At 54.8% G+C, this 18,794-nt stretch overlaps 2 protein-coding genes across 2 annotated transcripts in view; one reads left to right on the forward strand and one right to left on the reverse strand.

Annotated features, from left to right (window-relative positions):
* The window catches only part of TNRC6C (trinucleotide repeat containing adaptor 6C), an 87,498-nt gene extending 73,450 nt beyond the window's left edge, over positions 1-14,048 (forward strand). The window contains 12 exon segments of the mRNA XM_038742122.1: positions 2,097-2,243; positions 3,262-3,381; positions 5,465-5,548; positions 5,878-5,982; positions 5,984-6,122; positions 7,474-7,641; positions 9,073-9,264; positions 9,485-9,628; positions 10,682-10,876; positions 12,261-12,331; positions 12,884-13,023; positions 13,688-14,048. Coding sequence (XP_038598050.1) covers positions 2,097-2,243; positions 3,262-3,381; positions 5,465-5,548; positions 5,878-5,982; positions 5,984-6,122; positions 7,474-7,641; positions 9,073-9,264; positions 9,485-9,628; positions 10,682-10,876; positions 12,261-12,331; positions 12,884-13,023; positions 13,688-14,048 — 1,866 coding nt within the window.
* Positions 14,049-16,412: 2,364 nt separating this feature from the next.
* TMC6 (transmembrane channel like 6) overlaps positions 16,413-18,794 on the reverse strand; it is a 29,226-nt gene continuing 26,844 nt past the window's right edge. The window contains exons 21-22 of the mRNA XM_038742125.1: positions 17,751-17,842; positions 16,413-17,464 (exon numbers count right to left, since the gene is read on the reverse strand). Coding sequence (XP_038598053.1) covers positions 17,771-17,842 — 72 coding nt within the window. The 3' untranslated portion in view covers positions 16,413-17,464; positions 17,751-17,770. The remainder of the gene's footprint in view (positions 17,465-17,750; positions 17,843-18,794) is intronic.

Below are 18,794 nucleotides of genomic sequence, written 5' to 3' on the forward strand. Positions count from 1 at the left end.
GCGGTTTGTTAAGCGCACTGTACTGAGAGCTGGGCTAGCTAAAAGACAATTGGGTGGGACAGTCCCTCGCCTATCTGGGGCTCCCAGTTTAAGGAAGGAGAGCAGGTATGTAGAGGTCAGAGTTCCCATCCCATCTCGGTCTATCCCACTCCCTCTTTTTTTTTTTTGTCCTCTTTTTGGAAGCTCATGCATCTCTCTTGAGAACTGAGCTGGCAAACTGTTCTCCCTTCCTCCAGCAAGCCCCCCAGGTGGTTGTCACCCTTCCTCCACCCGACTTCCACTCTTGCATTTGTCCACCAGCTTGGAGAGAGAGACACACACATACACATACTAAGCACACACCCGGGATCGGCAGGCAAGCTGCGGCTGTCCTCCCATCAGCAGCATTGAGAAGAACTCCATTGTGGGGAATAGGGTAGGAGTTTGGTGCCCGTGGTTCGGTGCCCACGCTTCTCCGGGGTAGCATTTCCGAAACTGGGGCACCAAAGCTGCAGTCCAGCAGACGAGAGTGCACTCCCTGCCACCCCCGGCAATCCGGATGACACTCAGTTTGCCCATCTCCCTCCTCTTCTTCCCCCGCCCTTCCCGAGAGGGTATTTTATTCCATCTTGTGCTCGGTATCAGGCGAATTCATCACCAAAGACCCAGAGCGACTCCGATAGGCCGGGATAAATGGGGGTATGATAAAAGCCCCGAGCGCTGGTCTCGAGCACCTCTTTGAACGGGTGAGCTATGGCCATTGTTTAAAACCAGCAGAGGCCTATATAAAGCCAGATGGCCCGTCAGTTTTTCCCCTTAAAAATATCTCTGTTGCCCCCACCGTGCCCTGGAGCGAACAAAGTCCCTGCTTCAGGGCTGCTCTTTCTCTTGAACCGAAGACTGACCGTCCACAGGAATTTAACCATCCCGATCAGTTTCAAGTGGGGTGAATCCACCACATTTCCCTTTGGCTTTTGGAGCGGGTATTTTGACTGTGGCTTCTTTGGATGGCCTCGTTTTCCAAAAGTGCCATTCAGCCAGGGTGGGGGGGTCCAAAATTTAGAACCGGCTCAGCGGGATCACCCCTGGAGTTAGTAACTCCAATAGCCCGGAGGACGGGTACCGGAGCAGAGGAAAACAGTGGGCGACATCTCCGTGCTGGCCGGGCTCGTTTTCCAGGCTCTCCCTGACCTTGGGGAGTGCCTGAAAGACAGGAAATGTGTGATTCCCTGCCTTTCAGGAGCTTACGGTAGGGAAGGCGGCCCTAGAGGGCCGCTCCAAAAAAGTCGAAAATGGGCAAGGACGGAACCCAGCATAGTTCCATTCCCGGTCTTCGGTGTAGCGGATATGGGAAACGCTGAAGCGGCTGATGGGCCGACAGGATCTGTTAGGCCACCAGCTCCTTGTGGGCAGGGGTCATGTCTACCAATTCTGTAGCATTATGCTGTCCAAGCACTTAGTACAGTGCTTGGCCCAGAGTAGACCGTCAGCTCCTTGAGGGCAGGGATCATGTCTAGTAACTTGTATTTTACTCCCCGAAGCGATCATCCAGGGCTCGGCAGAAAAGGTCTGAGTCAGGATCACTGACTGATTGACTAAGAAGGGTAGACAGTAGAGTCAGTCAGCATTTGAGCCCCTAGTAGGGGCAAGCACTGTACTAAGTGCTTGGGGGAAAATCCCAAAGGTTAGACACAATCCCTGGCCCTCAAAGTTGCTTGCCATTTAGCAGGGGGTGACAGACAAATGAATTAGGTGGAGAGTGATAAGGCTTAACGAGGTAGGTTCAGAGATGGGTGTGGAGGTAGTGTTTGGGTTAATTGGGTAGACCTATTGGAGCAATATTGGCATATCGGAAGGGCTTTGGGGGAGGGGAGGGACCCGACCCCAGCCCCAAAAGCTGAGGGAGAAAGGCCCGAGGACTGGGAGAGTCAGCGGGCCTCCCCCGCTTCCCGCACCTTCGGTTGCTCTTGTGGGCAAACCCAGGGCAAGGGGCAGCTGGGAAGCCGGCGGCATTTTATGCCTTTGGGTCTTTTGGGGGGAGCACAGGTCAGTCAGCGTGACGGTCAGCCTGGGCCAGATTGACCGGAGCGTCCGTCTCTCGTCTCGTCTCCCCACAGATACCGAGTGGCAATCTGGGTATGTTTGGCAATAGCGGAGCAGCACAAGCCAGGACCATGCAACAGCCGCAGCAACCGCCAGTGCAACCTCTTAACTCATCCCAGCCTAGTCTTCGTGCTCAAGTGCCTCAGTTTCTATCCCCTCAGGTCAGGCTGGCTTCCTCGGGCTCACCGGGGCGGGAGTGGCGGAGGGTGCGGCGGAAACGGGATCTGACCCGCCGAAACGGAGACCTGGTGGAAGGGCGAAGCCACAAGAAGACGAGCTGGATCGTTTGGGGCGGGAGGGGATGGTTAAGGCAGGTGGGTGGTGGGGGGCTGGATGGAGGCTAACTAAGGTTTCTGGTCCACTGGACAGGACTTTACTGGGCCAGGTGCAGTGAAGGGGCCCGGGAGCAAGACAGACAAACTCATCAACCAATTGCTCCTTAGATGCCCCGGAAAGAGAAAATTGCAGCTCTTAGACTCAGAGGTGGGCTTCTTCCCATGCCCCCAAATTGTTTGAAAAGGAGAGAGAGGGAAAGAATTTGACATTTTGAAGAGGGACCTAGCCTAGTAAAAGAGTATGGCGGGCAGGCCAGAAATGGCGAGTTGGTCCCGGGACCCATGAGGTCACTGTGGATTTGGTAACCTCAGCCTGGCGTCCCTGGAGAAAAGCCGGAGCCAACGGGAATGTGGGAGAAGAGGCTAGGAAGGAGAAAGATGGGAAAGGGACACGATTCTGGGAAGAAAAGCTCAACCCCCTCTTCATTGCCTGGAATCGTTCTGGACCCCATGACTTATGTTCCCCTCCAGAAGGGGTTGTTGATTCTAGGGGTCCTGCGAGAGGTGTTCCCAACTGCTTCCGTTTGAAAAAAGACTCCCAATAATAATCATGATATTTGCTAAGCCCTTACTATGCGTCAAGCACTATTCTAAGCGATGGGGAAGACACAAGCTACTCGATTTGGACATGGTCCCTGTCCCACATGGGGCTCACTCTTAATCCCCATTTTATAGAAGAGGTGACTGAGGCCCAGAGAAGAGAAGCGACTTACCCAAGGTCCCACGGTGATACCTTCCTTTTCACCCAGGGTGGGTGAAGATCTGCGAGTCTTGAAATGTACAGGCTCCGCCCTAGAGACCGTGGGAACGCTGCGCTGAACACTCACTGTTTTCTGCCTGGCAGGTTCAAGCACAGCTTTTGCAGTTTGCAGCAAAAAACATTGGTCTCAACCCTGCACTATTAACCTCGCCAATTAATCCTCAGCATATGACGATGGTGAACCAGCTCTATCAGCTGCAGCTGGTGAGTTTGCCGTACACGGGGCGGGAACAAAGGCAGCGGAGTTGTTCCGACCCTTGGCAACGGCTCGGTTTTCCCCGTGGCTCCGTCCACCGAGGCGGCTGGCTCTCCTCGTCACCGGAGCCTCGGTGCGGCGATACCGTTGCTACCTTTCTGTCGGGAGAAGTGGTTGCTGACAAAGTTGGGTGGGTGTGAGAGCGTGGGCGGCTGTCTGTGTCCCACAGTCCGCGCCTTCCAGGACCGTGAGCTAACCTCTGTGGAGTCTGTCGACGTGCCGCAGATATCTGTTAGAGGGTCATTTTGGGGGTCGCCCTAGATTTGGATTGAATTTGTCGACGGGCTCGACCCCTAGTCCTCCCTACCAGCGCCCAAACCAGCGGCCCGTGGACCCAGCTGGACGGGGCTGGGCCGCAGCAGTGTAAAGCTTCCCGGAGGCTGGGCCTAGATGCCCCAGTGCACCATGAGAAGCCTTAGCACAACAGCCCAGCCCCCCCATCCCGAAGCAGCCTCTGCTTCCCAACGTTCCCAGGGTCAGGGGTGCACCGGAACGAGTTCTGCTCACCTGCCCGGACCGATGGAGGTGCAGGATATTGTGGCCTGGCACGGGGAAACTCTGGGGGACCCCCGGCCATCTTCCCATACAGCACGGCCACTTGCAGGCTGCAGGGCAACATTGAGTGCCAAGGATGGCACCCGCAGAGGCTCAGGGTTTCTTTCTGTGTGGAAGTGCTGTTCCTGCCTTCCCAGTGTGAAAGGACTGGGACCGACTCATCATCATCATCATCATCAATCGTATTTATTGAGCGCTTACTATGTGCAGAGCACTGTACTAAGCACTTGGGAAGTACAGATTGGCAACAGAGACAGTCCCTACCCAACAGTGAGCTCACAGTCTAAAAGGGGGAGACAGAGAACAAAACCAAACATACTAACAAAATAAAATAAATAGAATAGATATGTACAAAACTCATCCTGAGTCACTGTCATCACCCCTCCCTCAGCCCCACTCCACTTGTGTCCATATCCACCATTTATTCAGGTGTATTAACGGCTGTCTCTCCCTCTAGACCAGAAACTCGTTGTGGGCAGGGAGTGTGTCTTCCGACTCTGCTGTATAGTCCTCTCCCGAGTGCCTGGTCCAGTTCTCTGCTCCCAGAAAGCACTCAGTACAATTGATCGATGATTGTCAGTGGCATGGAATTTCATTCATTCATTCATTCAATCGTATTTATTGAGCGCTTACTGGGTGCAGAGCACTGTACTAAGCGCTTGGGAAGTACAAGTTGGCAACATATAGCCAACTTAGGCTATATGCGTTAGGGTGAGCTGGGGTAGAGGGAAGAGGTTCTAAAACCAGACCCTGCCCACCATCTCCCTTATCCCCATTATACAGCTGAGGAAGCTGAGGCCCGGGGAGGTTCCAAGCCTTGCCTGAGGTCACGGTCACCCAGAGAAGGCCCCCAGAGTTGCTCTCCGCTTCCGGCCCCGGCTCTTTCCACCGGTCCGTGCCGTTGACGATTCTCGGGGGTCGGAGATTTGGGAACAGCAAGACATTTTCAAGTAGCCTCCCTCAGTGGGGCAGCAGGACCTGAGGTATTTGAGCCGGGGCCGTGGCAGCCTTCAGCACCTGCAGCTCAAACGGTTTTCCAAACACAGTACATCACCCGAGGGGACTCGCTCGCCTCGAGGTCCCCCACAGTGTCGGCAGGATGGCCTCCGAGAGTTTTCACCTCTTCTCCCCCATTTGTTTCATTTGCAGTTGGGATGAACCGGGCAGAAAAATTTTGATCCCAGCTATTAACCTGAAAGAGCATTTCCTGACAACCCTCATTATCAACACTAAAACAGGTGTATCGGCCATGGTTTCTTTGTTATGGATTCTAGACCCTTAAAAAAGCCCGGTTAAGGACCCACGGATCCTTCTGAAATAGTCAAGGTCCTAGAGAACGCCCCGCGGGACAGCCGCGGGGGCCTCCGGGAAGCCAAGCCCCTAGGGCTCCTGCCTGTTCTGCTTCCAGCCGACTAATGGCCACTGGACTGTGCCCTGTCTCTGGCGACCTCTGATCTCTTGCGACTCTCCCTGCAGGCGTACCAACGTTTACAAATCCAGCAGCAGATGTTACAGGCCCAGCGAAACGTTTCCGGACCCATGAGACAGCAGGAGCAGCAAGTAAGCCGGCTTCCTTCTCCCCATCCGGGCGCGAGCCCGGCCTGCCCACGCGGACACTCATCTGAGCTAACCTAGGGGCGAGGCCCGGCGACCGGCTCGCAACAAAGTCCGCTCTGATGGCTCGGCTCCCGTCAGGTCGGCCGTTGGACCGATCGGTCAGCGGCGTCTGGGCCGAGAGCTTGGGAGAGCACAGTACAACAGGGTCGGCAGCCCAGCCAGCCGAGTCGTGAGCTGGGGGTGGGGGTCGGCGGGGTGGTTTTCGGCCTGGGCCGTGGTTGAGCGGTTGGGGCTCTGGCCAGTGACCGCTTCTTGCCCGTCCCTGTCGCCAGGTTGCACGTACAATCAATAACATGCAGCAGCAGATCCAACAGCACCAGCGCCAGCTGGCCCAGGCCCTGCTCATGAAGCAGCAGCAGCAGCAGCAGCCGCAGCCGCCCCCCCCCTCCGCACCTATCTTTGCACCCCTCTGCAGGCAAATCAGCCATGGAGAGCTTCTCACCCCATCCCCAGGGGCCCGACCTGCAGACCAAAGAGCAGCAGTCTTCACCCAACACCTTTGCTCCTTACCCCCTGGGTACGTGGCGGTCGCTGGAAGACGGCGGGCGGGAGGGGAGCAGGGGGTCCAGCGTGGGTACCCTGGCGTGGCCGAAGTCATGGCCAGTCGGTTGTATTTATGTAACGCTCACTGTGGGCAGAGCAGTATACTGAGCGCTTGGAAGAGTGCGGTATAACAGAGTTGGTAGACACGCTCCATGCCCACCCTTCTAGACCGTGAGCCCGATTTTGGGAACGCTCACTGTGGGCAGAGCTCTGTACTTAGCGCTTGGAAGAGTGCGGTATAACAGAGTTGGTAGACACGCTCCATGCCCACCCTTCTAGACCGTGAGCCCGATTTTGGGAACGCTCACTGTGGGCAGAGCTCTGTACTTAGCGCTTGGAAGAGTGCGGTATAACAGAGTTGGTAGACACGCTCCATGCCCGCCCTTCTAGACTGTGAGCCCGATTTTGGGTAGGGACCATCTTTAAATGTTGCCACCTTGTACCTCCCAAGCGCTTAGTACAGTGCTTTGCACACAGTAAGCGCTCAATAAATGCGATTGAATGAATGAGGAGCGTGCAGTCTGGAGGGGGAGGTGGACATTAAAACATGGAGACGTACGTAAGTGCCGAGGGTAGGGTGATAAAGGAGACAAATCCAAGAGCGAGGGCGTCACGTGAGGGAGAGGGAGTAGGGGAAACGAGGACTCAGTCACGGCAGGCCTCTCGGAGGAGGTGGGGTTTTAATAAGGCTTTGAAGGTGGGGAGAGCGGTGGTCTGTCAGATACGGAGAGGGAGGGCGGCCCAGGTCAGAGGCAGGATGTGAGCGAGGGGTCGGCAGCGAGAGAGAAGGATCGAGGTCCAGTCAGCAGGTTGGCGTTGGAGGAGTGAAGTGTGTGGGCTGGGTTGGCGAAGGAGAGCAGTGAGGTGAGGGAGGAGGGAGCGAGCGGATTGAGGAGTGGGAAGTGGCTGAAAGAGCCACCACCTGAAGGCAGGCCAGGCGGGCCCCTCCCAGGTGAGGGCTGGGGGACTGCTAGACTGTGAGCCCACTGTTGGGTAGGGACTGTCTCTATATGTTGCCAGCTTGTACTTCCCAAGGGCTTAGTACAGTGCTCTGCACACAGTAAGCGCTCAATAAATACGATTGATTGATTGACTGGGGGGAAGGGGTGGAGCGGGGGACACTGGCCGGATCCAGCCCAGGGTACCGGTTGAGGGGAAGCTGGAAGAGGAGGTGAGGTTTCTCCCATCTGGGTCCCGGCGTGCCGAAGCGGCCAGACAGTCGGCCGGGGGATCCGGAGCCGGCCGCCTCGGCGGGGGGGGTCGGGCGGGATGGTGCCCGTTGGCATCCTGCTCGCCTCGTGTCTGAGGGGTCTGTGTGCTTGCAGCCGGACTGAACCCCAACCTGAATGTAAACAGCCTGGACATTACTGGTGGTTTATCAGTGAAGGACACCCCTCAGTCTCAATCTCGCCTTCCTCAGTGGACGCACCCCAACTCAATGGAAAGTCTGTCCACTGCTGCTTCTCCGCTCGATCAGAACCCCAGCAAGCACGGTACGTCTCACCGGGGCGGGGAGCGGGTGGGGTGGGGGCGTCTCTGGGGGAGCCAGCTGGAGGCCCGAGGGTCGGAATAGTAAATCATAATAATATTGATTTTAGACTTTTAGACTGTGAGCCCACTGTTGGGTAGGGACTGTCTCTATATGTTGCCCATTTGTACTTCCCAAGCGCTTAGTACAGTGCTCTGCACATAGTAAGCGCTCAATAAATACGATTGATGATGATGATGATTGGTATCATCATCAATCGTATTGAGCGCTTACTGTGTGCAGAGCACTGTACTAAGCGCTTGATGGTATCTGTTGGTAACGATGGCACTTACTGTGTGTCAGGCACTGTACTAAGAGTAAAAGCAAATCGTGTTGGACACGGGCCCTGTCCCGCACAGGGTTCACAGTCTTCATCCCCATTTTATAGATGAGGTAACTGAGGCACAGAGAACTGAAGTGGCTTAGCCACGTCTATTTGGAAGGTGTCCCAAGGCCACGCAGCAGACAAGGGGTGAAGCGTGTTAGAACCCGTGACCTCCTGATACCCAGACCCATGTTCCATCCACCAGCGCTTAGAACAGTGCTTTGCACATAGTAAGCGCTTAATAAATGTCATTATTATTATCATCCACAATGCCAGGCTGCTCCTCGGCCTTTTTTTTTTTTTAACACTACTTAAGCGTCCTGTTGTGCCAAGCACTTCACTGAACAGTGGGTTAGATTGAGGATCATCAGGTTGGATACAGTCCCCGTCCCAAATGGGGCTTGTGTTCATTCATTCAGTCGTATTTATTGAGCGCTTACTGTGTGCAGAGCACTGTACTAAGCGCTTGGGAAGTACAAGTTGGCAACATATAGAGACGGTCCCTACCCAGCAGCGGGCTCACAGTCTACTGAGCCAGGCTGCGTCACGATGATTATGACGATGATGATTGAAATGAGGGGGCCCTGGACGGGACGGAGAGGACCGTTACTAAGTTGTGTTCTAAGTGGGAGTAGGATTTCCTCCCCATTTTGCAGGATGAAGTAACTGAGGCCCAGAGAAGCCAAGTGACTTGATGGAAGCTTTTTCTTTTGCTTGTTGTTTTTTGTTGTTGTTTTGTGTGTGTGTGTGTATGTGTATTTTTCATGGTATTTGTGAAGTGCTTCCTTTGTGCCAGACATTGTATTAGGAGCTGGGGCAATTACAATATTATCAGGTTGGACATAGTCTATGTCCCACACGGGGCTCACAGTCCTAGACTCCATTTTACAGAGGAGGTAACTGAGGTCCAGAGAAGTTAAGTGGCTTGCCTGCGGTCACACAGCAGACAAGTGACGGACCAGGGATGAGAACCCAGCTCCTCCGACCCCCCCCAGGCCCGGGCTGATCCCGCCAGGCCGCACCGCGCGGGCCACCGGCTCTAGGGTGATGGGTTTCCCTCGGTCTCCCCAGGTGCTATCCCTGGAGGCTTAAGCATCGGGCCTCCGGGTAAGGCCTCCATCGACGACTCCTTCGGCCGGTACGACCTGATCCCCAGCAGCGAGCCGCCAGCCAGCCCTCCCGTCGCCGTCCCCCACAGCTGGTCACGTGCCAAATCCGACAACGAGAAAATCTCCAACGGCTCCAGCATCAGCTGGCCCCCGGGTAAGGGGGTGGCGGCTTAGGGCCGCGCCGTGGGCCCTGAGGGGGCTCACCGCGGGTGACCGCGGGGGCCCTTTCTCGCGATCTGGGGCCGGCGGGAGGCCGAGCGTGAGCGGCCTGGGCGTCCCGTGGGCGTCCGGAACTGACACCCACGGTCGTGCTCCGCGGGCAGCCTGGCACCACCGGCGGTCGGCAGCCCCCCCTTTCTGTGGTCGTTAAACAGAGTTTCATCCTGGAGTGCCATGGAAAGGACTGCAGAACATCGACCCCGAGAACGACCCCGACGTCACTCCTGGAAGTGTCCCCACCGGCCCGACCATTAATACGACGATCCAGGACGTTAACCGCTATCTTCTCAAAAGTGGAGGTAAGGGGCGGGGCGGGCCTGGGGGCCGACTCCCGCTTCCGGGTCCCCGGCGGGCCTCGGGGCTCACTCCGCAGGCGGGCCCTCGGACAGCGCTGGCGCTTCCACCTTAGAGCAGGGAGGTGCCCGGCCCGGGAAAAGGGCCAGCGTGCTTAATTGACAAGCTCAAATTGCGCCGATCGGGTGGAAGTGGAAACCTCTCACCCTCCCGAATGCTCAGCAGCAGGGTGCCTTTTCCTCAGTCATGCGGGCCTGCTCTCCCTCTCTCTGTTGCAATGCAGGATGCCCTCGGCCCCTTCTGTTTCCCACAGCTCATGCTAAGTGCCAGGTTTGACACCCAGGCGGTTGAGGCTCTTTAAGAGGGTACGCACTGTTCGGTTTCTACTCAGCCGAGCCACGGGTCTACCATTTTATTGTGCTTCGGCCCAGAGTTGTAGATCTGCTATTTATAGGCTAATTTAAATATACCAAGTGCTGTGCTAAGTGCCGGGAGAGGTATGAGATAATGAGGGCGGGCATGGCTCCTGTCTATGGGGGGCTCGCAGTCACAAGGGCAGGGAGAACGGGTATTTTATCCCATCAGGGTTGAGGAAACTGAGCCCCAGGCAAGTGAAGCATCTTGCCTAGGGTCACACAGCGGGCCTGTGATGGAGCCGGGACTCGAACCCAGGCCCGGACTCTCTCCACTGGGCCACGCTTCTTCTCATCATCATCAATCGTATTTATTGAGCGCTTACTGTGTGCAGAGCACTGTACTAAGCTCTTGAGAGCTGAGCGCGGTCGCGGGCAGTGAGGTGCCCACCACAAGGCGGGTGGTGGGGTGGGAGACCCTGGCCCCGCTCTGGCCCTTCACTCTCGGCTTTGTGGAAAGAGGAGAGCCACAGCCAGAGCCCTGGCACGTGGCGGCATTTCCTGTGGAAAATAGCCTGCCGGTGAGCACTCGGAGGGGGAAGTCGCCGCCGCCACCGGGCAGGCCAGAGCGCCCTGCGGTAGACTGTATCTCGCAAATGGTCCGTCTAAGAGAGTGCGGCTCGGGGCTCTTCTCTGCTCTCCTAGGTAAACTGTCGGACATCAAATCTTCATGGTCCTCCGGTGCCGCCTCGCACACCCAAGCCTCTCTGTCTCACGAGCTCTGGAAGGTCCCCAGAAACACCCCCGCCCCCACAAGACCGCCTCCGGGCCTAACCAACACCAAGCCATCGTCCAGCTGGGGAGCCGGCCCGCTGGGCTGGACCAGCTCCTACTCCTCGGGTACGTCCGCCCCCGTCCCCCGCGGCCTTTGGCCTCTGCCCTGGCCGCACGTTCCCATCGGTCGGTCGTGCCGAGCGCTTGGGATAGTCCCGTCTAGGGCAGGTAGACCCTGAGGGCCTCAGAGACTTCCGAGGTGGAGGGTGGAAACTTTCCCCCTCAACTCACAGAGGGAAAGACCTCCCTCAGGCTCCTTCTCGGGGAGGGGTGTCGGGGTCCTGGGCCGAACGACTGCCCTGGTCCGGGTTTGGGGGAGGTGGAGGGTGGAAACCTTCCCCCTCAACTCCCAGAGGGAAAGACCTCCCTCAGGCAGTGGGGCTCAGTGGAAAGAGCACGGGCTTTGGACTCAGAGATCGTGGGTTCAAATCCCAGCTCTGCCATCTGTCAGCTGTGTGACTTTGGGCAAGTCACTTAACTTCTCTGTGCCTGTTATCTGTAAAACGGGGATTAAAACTGTGAGCCCCCGGTGGGACAACCCGATCACCTTGTAACCTCACCAGCGCTTAGAATAATAATGATGGTATTTGTTAAGCGCTTACTATGTGCAAAGCACTGTTGGAAGCGCTGGGGGGATACGAAGTGATCAGGTTGTCCCGTGTGGGGCTTACAATCTTAATCCCCATTTTGCAGATGAGGTAACTGAGGCCCAGAGAAGTGAAGTGATTTGCCCAAAGTCACACAGCTGACAATTGGCGGAGCCAGGATTTGAACCCATGACCTCTGACTCCAAAGCCCGGGCTCTTTCCACTGAGCCACGCTGCTTCCCAACAGTGCTTAGAACAGTGCTTTGTACTTAGTAAGCGCTTAACAAATACCATCATTATTATTATTCTCGGGGAGGGGTGTCGGGGTTCTGGGCCGAGCGACTGCCCTGGTCCGGGTTTGGGGTTTTCGGGTTCCTTCATTCAGTCGTATTTGTTGAGCGCTTACTGTGTGCAGAGCACTGTACTAAGCGCTTGATGGATCTTGTTTCGGAGGAGTGCGGAGCTCGGGCCGCGCTAGCCAAGGGCTGTGGGGCAATTTAGGAGCCGGAGAAGGGCTTGGTCCCTGACCAGCATCGATCGATCAGTGGTGTTCGTTGAGCACTGTACCGACCGCCTGGGAGAGTGTGAGCCCACTGTTGGGTAGGGACTGTCTCTATATGCTGCCAATTTGTACTTCCCAAGCGCTTAGTACAGTGCTCTGCACATAGTAAGCGCTCGATAAATACGATTGATGATGATGATGGTGTAAGAGAGTTAGTCGACCTCTGAGCCCAGGCCTTGATGTCCAGGAAGCTCTTCTCCCCCACTGTCGTCCTCCCCGTGTCCCCAGCCCCTCAGCGGATATCCCCCCCAGGCACTTTTCGCAGCGGGGCCCCTCGCCTCACGGGAGGTGGGTTTTTCAGGTTCGGCCTGGAGCACCGACAGCTCAGGAAGGACAAGCAGCTGGCTGGTCCTGCGCAACCTGACACCCCAGGTAACCGCCCGCGGGGCCGGAGAGAGGGTGAGGACCGGGCGCTTGGCTTGCCCGCTGCAGCGGGGGCTCCAAAGTAGTCCCGTGCTGGCCTTTCCAAGCTCGTTAAGTGAATGGACCCACGTACACACACACACCCCCTCCCCTTCCCCCAGCTGGTCTCCGGCGCCAGGGTCCCCGGCGGTCCTCTCGGGATGGTGTGGCCCCGTGTCCGGAGAGGCGGCTTGAGTGGCCTTTGCCCCTGAATGACCCCCAGGTTGTCGGGGAAGCAGCACCGAGGCCAGACCCTCTTGGGTCGGTGCGGCTCAAGCTTCAAATTGGGGAGGTGGGCAAGGGTTGGGGAAGGAGACACACCCCCTCACCTGCATCCGGTGGCCGTTCGATGCATCCCTGAGGACGGTGGCGGAGACCCAAGCACGTCTGTGAGGCCGAAACAGTCGGCTCACCATACGTGGGGTTTCGGGAGGGATGTGGGGGGGGAGGGCCGTACGTGAGAGGACCCCCCCCATCCACCGGGACATGATGTCCTGTCTCTGCTCCACCCTCTCTGCCTAGATTGATGGTTCCACACTGCGGACCCTGTGCTTACAACACGGTCCTCTGATCACATTCCACCTGAACCTGACTCAAGGGAACGCCGTGGTCCGTTACAGTTCAAAGGAGGAAGCTGCCAAGGCCCAGAAGTCTCTGCATATGTACGGTTCTCCTCTGCTTTCCCTGCTGCCGCTCTCGGATGCCGTCTCTCCCTGCTCGCGCCCGCGTACACTCACGCACGCACGCACGCTGCCCCCGATCCCGCGGTGGCGGCGTCGGTTGAGCCCCGGGCACGGGCGGTGTTTTTGGGAGAAGCCAGAAGTCAGCTGGAGCCGGAGGAAGCAGATCCGGATCAGACTGACGGGAGGAGGGGCCGGAGGGTCAGGGAAAGGCGGGCCGGGGGCTTCTGGGGCCAGTGGTCTCTGGGGGTGGCTGAAATTGTTTCTTCTCCTCCTCCTCACCCCTCAACCCCCAGAAATGGAAAACCGGCTCCCCTTGGGGCAAGGACACAAACCCCCTCTACCCGGGGCCTGCCCGGTGACCCGACTTCGAGTGGTCTGCTCAGTGCAGCGAGGGGGCCGGGGTGACGGAGGGGTCACCGAGGAGTGATGTTGAGCGGGTTTGGGGCAAGCGCCACCCCCGCGATCCCCAGGCCCGCCCGTTAGTCCACGCCCCCGGCTCGGAGAGCAGCGGTCGGGACCGGGGCCTTTCAGAGGTGCCGTTACCCCCGCCGCCGCCGCTCTGTGGGTCCCGGTTTCCGGTCGACCCCCAAGGCGGCGGCCCCGGCGACCGACAGACCGACGGTGGCTTCTCTCCCCCCTTCAGGTGTGTCCTGGGCAACACTACCATCTTGGCGGAGTTTGCCGGGGAGGAAGAGGTGAACCGTTTCTTAGCACAAGGCCAGCCCCTGCCGCCCACCTCCAGTTGGCAGTCCAACACTGGAACCAATCAGACTCGGCTGGGCTCGGCGGGCGGCTCCCACGGCCTGGTGCGGGGGGACGCGGGCCACTGGAACACCCCCTGCCTGGGCGGCAAAGGCGGCAGCGACCTGCTGTGGGGCGGGGTCCCCCAGTACTCCAGCAGCCTGTGGGGCCCCCCCAGCGCCGAGGACGGCAGGGTCGTGGGCAGTCCGACCCCCCTCAACACCCTGCTGCCCGGGGACCTGCTGAGCGGGGAGTCCATCTAGAGACTGACACCCCCCCCTCGCCCCGGGGAGGGGGCCGCCCCCAGGAACCACCGTCATCAGCACTAAAGAAGGGGAATGGAGGAACCTTCCCAGACGCCCCCCGACCCCTGCCCACGTCCACCCTCCCCCTCGCCGGCCGCCCGGGACGGACCGCGAGACCGGCGGCCTGCGTACCTCTCTCCGTCCGGAGCCGGAGGGCCAAACTCCGCCCGAGCCCTTGGGAACTGTTACCGCGACAGTATGGGCTCCCTCCGCTTGGTTAGTGTCACGTGCTGACGACAGGTGTCTTCACAGCTCTGTGATTTCTTTCCCTTTTTACGTTGTCTTACGTTCGTACGATGTGGTGTTCTGGGCTGTTCGTCGTTTTTGTTTGGGTGGGGGGGCGGGCGGGGTTTTATAAAAGCTGCTTAGAATAGTTCTATCATGAAGGGCACTTTTCAGAGGGCGGGCCGGAAAGGGGTATTTTAGCAAGGTCGGGCGAGGGAAGCGGAAGCCTACTTAAAATGAGCCTGTGACTCTTATGCACATTACGAGAGGCGGAGCCAATAATCAGAAGTTGGGGGACGGGTGGGCCGGGGCGGGTGGCGTGGGGTTCTCGTTGGTACCGAAAAAGTCGCCATCCTGGGGACTGGCAACTGGAAAGGACAGGTTTGGTCTGGGGGGGGCGAAGGCGGGGTGGGGAGGTGGGTGGGGGGTCTCTCTGTTCTGTTCCCATGGATCCGCCTATGCACATCACCCTCGTTTCATTACTTTTTTCATGTCATTTCTTTTAATCCCAGAAAAGATAAAAAAAAAAAAAGGAAAAAAAAAAAAAACATATCAAACATGCAAAATACTTGAATCCAGCAGGCCAATAATGAAATGTGAACACTTTCTACGTCGAATTATTTACACTTCCAGGTTGGCATCAATACACAGAAACAGGCTCTAGGAAAAAAAAAAAAATATCGAAGTTCATATACCGTGCGTATGTGTTTGTGTGGCAGGAATGTGTGTGCGGGTGTGCACTTGTGGGGTGGGGGGGGGAGTGTGAATGGTTTTTCTCCCCGGTGCAGTATAATGCTTTTTTTTTTCTTTTTTAAGGGGGTGGGGGGGGGATTATTATTTTTTGTGGGGGGGGTCATTGGTCAAACATTTAATTGTTATTAGCGTCTAACTTTGCACTGAGTGTCCGCAGCCCTTCCCATACAGCTAAATCCCCCCCCCCCCTTTACTACGTTCGGAAAAAACAAAAAATACAAAAAAAAAAAATCCCAACGGGACGGGGCCGGCGACAATTCACGTGTAAATGTTTACTCAAGGACTCTTGTTTATTGCGTCGAAATGACAAGCGTGTATCTCTGGAGAATAATATGTGTATATCTACCTTTAGCGGCTTTTTATTGTGGACTAAACAGTGCAAGGAAGCGAGCCGATGACCGGAGTAGCGCGCCGTTTCTCCACCGGGAACGGGAAAAGTTCCGAGAAGGAAGAGGGGAGAGAGAGAGAGAGGAAGAAGCAAGCGGACAGTTGTTGGAACTGTGGCCCGAGCGGTCCAACGCGAAGCCCAGAGGCCACCAGGCCCGACCCGGACCGACGGGGACGAGCACTTGCGTAGGTTTTGACTGCTTTCGGCGGGGGCCGGAGCTCTCCGGCTCCCACCTGTTTACAGACCTGTTTCGTTTTATTTCCACCCCCTGCCTCCCTCTTCTCCCCCCCCCCCACCCCGCCCCTTCCGAACTTTAATGTAAAAAAAATTGAATTTTAAAAAAAAGGAAAACGGAAAAAAAAAAAAAAAAGAGACTTCCATCGTCAAAGAAAACCTATTTTCAGAAAGAAGACGTGCTACTTCAGAGCTCTGGGATCGAACAGCGGGGCCGTGGTGGCGTCCTCCTTTCCTCGGCCGTCCTCGTGTATCTTTTCTTTTCCTTCCGTTTGCCCTCCCCTCCCTCCCGTCTTGTCCGCCCGCGGGGCGGAAGGAAACCTTGTGGTCACTTATCTTGCACATGGTGGAAGAGGTCTCAGGGAAGCGGTTTTCCCAAGGAGCAGCTCACACCATTTTCATGTATTTTTTACAACCCAACTCCTAGCACTGAAGATATTATTACGAAAAAAAGAAAAATATTTAAAAAAAAAAAAACCCCAAAAAAACAAAAACAAAAGTTTTTAAAAAAAAAAAGACAGAAGAAAATTACCTAATCTAATGTGTAGCAGTTACATATTTACCAAATAATGGACTCAAAAGAAATAGATGTTTGAAGAGTGCTTTATATATGAAAAAAAAAATCGCTTTATGTTTTAAAAAAAAACGATCAATGTTTTGATTGTTTTGAAAGGAAGAAAGACAATGGAATAACATACCTTCAAGTATGTTTTTTTTAAAAAAAAAAAAAAGATATATGAACATTGTGCTCCCTTGCCTGCCTGGTTGGATCAGGAAAGTTGTGCATTACATTGTTTTTTTTTTTGTTGTTTTTGTTTTTTTTTGAAAATTAGCTTTTTAATGGTTTTATCAAAAAAGCAGAGGGTCCTGCAAGATTGCAAATCAACAAAAGCTGGTTTTATAGAGGATCATGAACTATGCACAAACTGGGTTTGAGACTTTTTTTCTCAAGTTTGGGTAGTGTATTTAGCTAAATAACCCTTCCTCAGAGTAACTGCATCTCATTGCCATTACATGCATTATATATATATATTTCCTATATGTACAGATGGATATGTATATCAAATATATATATGGGTGTGTATGTGTGTATGTGTGCGCGCACACGCCCGTGCGCTTTACATACAGTTCCTCCATGCTGAAGTTTAGCATTGAGTTGTAGAAAAAGAAAAAAACTCCTGGTGTTTTAAAATTGGGGATGGAAGTTTTTTTAAAAAAAAAAAAGTCAGTGTCATTTCTTTGCCTTTATTTTCGATTTAAGATGTCTGTAACTCTGAGATTTAAGAAAAAAAAAAAGTTTGTGGCTTTTAACGTTTTCTCCTCCTAGAATGTGATTGTTAACGAACACTCCCCGAAAGTACGAAGCTTCGTTGAAACTTAATAAATGCAGTTTTTTGTTTTTTTTTTCCTTGGCTGTTCAAATAAATGTGCATTCCGTTTTTGAAGAAGGACGGCCCGAGCTTCGCGTGTGGCGGAGCGGGGACAAACCCCCCAGAGGGACCCGTGCCCCGCGTGTTGTGAGTTGCAGTTGGGGTTGTGTTTCTGCTTTATCCTCTGCAGCCTGGCGAGGGGACCGCTCATTCTTTGTCCCCGGGGTCCTGATCTCTTTTTAAGGCCCAGGACCTGGAACGGCCTCTAAAACAGGCGAAGCGTGGGGTTTCTCGGGTGTGTGAGAACGGAGCTGCTGTGGACACTGCAAGAGAAGCCGCGGGACTCGGTGGCTAGACCCGGATCCTCTGCTTGCCTGCTGTGGGACCTCGGGCAGGTCGCCTCCCTGGGATGAAGACCGGGAGCCCCGTGTCCAAGCCGACAACCTTCTATCTACCCCGGGGCCGGGCGCAGAATGAGCACTTCACCCATTTGTTACAGTGGTGAAGAGAAAAGGGAGCCTCCCTAGGAGCTCCCGTGTGGCCATAAAAAAAGAAAAAGCGAGGGCACGAGTCTCTGCAGGGAGAAAAAGTGTAATTCCAGGACAGTTGCGAGACAGAGAGCACGGAGTCGCCGCCATAGCCCGGCCTGCCGCACCGCGGGGTACGGAGAGGCTCAGGCCCTTCGCTCACCTTGCCATCTGCGGTCCTGCTCAGAGGGAGGGGTCTCTTCTCCCGTAAATGGCATGCAGCTTACTGATGAGAAATTCTTTATCTTCTCCCTCCTACAATGGCAGAAACAGCCAGGGGTAAGTGCAGGAAGGAAGAAGGGACAGAGAAAACAGGACTAGAGAAAGGAGGGAATTTTGTTTTGTCGTCTGTCTCCCCCTTCTAGACCGGGAGCCCCTTGGTGGGTAGGGATCGCCTCTATAGGTTGCCGCCTTTTACTTCCCAAGCGTTTAGTACAGTGCTCTGCACACAGTAAGCGCTCAGATATGAAGTGCTTACTGTGTGCAGAACATGGTACTAAGCACTTGGGAGAGTATAACATAGCAGACGCGGCAGACACAGTCCATACCCACAAGGAACTCACAGTCTAGACAGAATGGAAGAAAAAATGGAAAGGGAGGGAAAGGGATGCAGAATGAAAAAGAGAAGAGCACAAAGAGGATGACCAAAACAGGAGAATAGGGAGGGTTAGAAGAAAGATGGGACACAAAAAGAAAGAGGGAAAGAATGAAGATGAATGAAAAAGGTGGGTTAGATAAGGGGAAGAAGTGATGGGATAGAGAAAGAAAACAGATGACTGAAAAGTAAGAAAAGGAAAAGGAAAGAATGGCTAAGAATAGATGGAAAGAGAAGGGGAGGGAATGAAAGATGGGACAGATTGAAGAACAAAAGGGATAAAGAATGAAAGGTAATGAGACAAACAAGGTTAAGAGAATAGACGGAAGCAAAAAAATCAATAGAATGGCAAGAAAGAAAAAATGGAAAGATAAAGGAGATAGGAAAGTGATGGAGAGAAAGAGGAGAAATTGAAAAGGGATAAAGAAAAAAAGGTTACGAGAATGGAAACAAAAATCAATAGAATGGAAAGAGAAAAGGAGATAGGAAAGAATGAAAAGGAGGAATGAAAAACTGAAAGAAGAAAAGGAAAGACTGAGGAATGTGACGGAAAGAAGGAAGGGATGAGAAAGAATGGATAAAGAATATGAAGGAAAAGATTACAAGAATAGA

This window comes from Tachyglossus aculeatus, unplaced genomic scaffold, assembly GCF_015852505.1.
Source record: "Tachyglossus aculeatus isolate mTacAcu1 unplaced genomic scaffold, mTacAcu1.pri SUPER_34, whole genome shotgun sequence".
Lineage (NCBI taxonomy): Eukaryota > Metazoa > Chordata > Mammalia > Monotremata > Tachyglossidae > Tachyglossus > Tachyglossus aculeatus.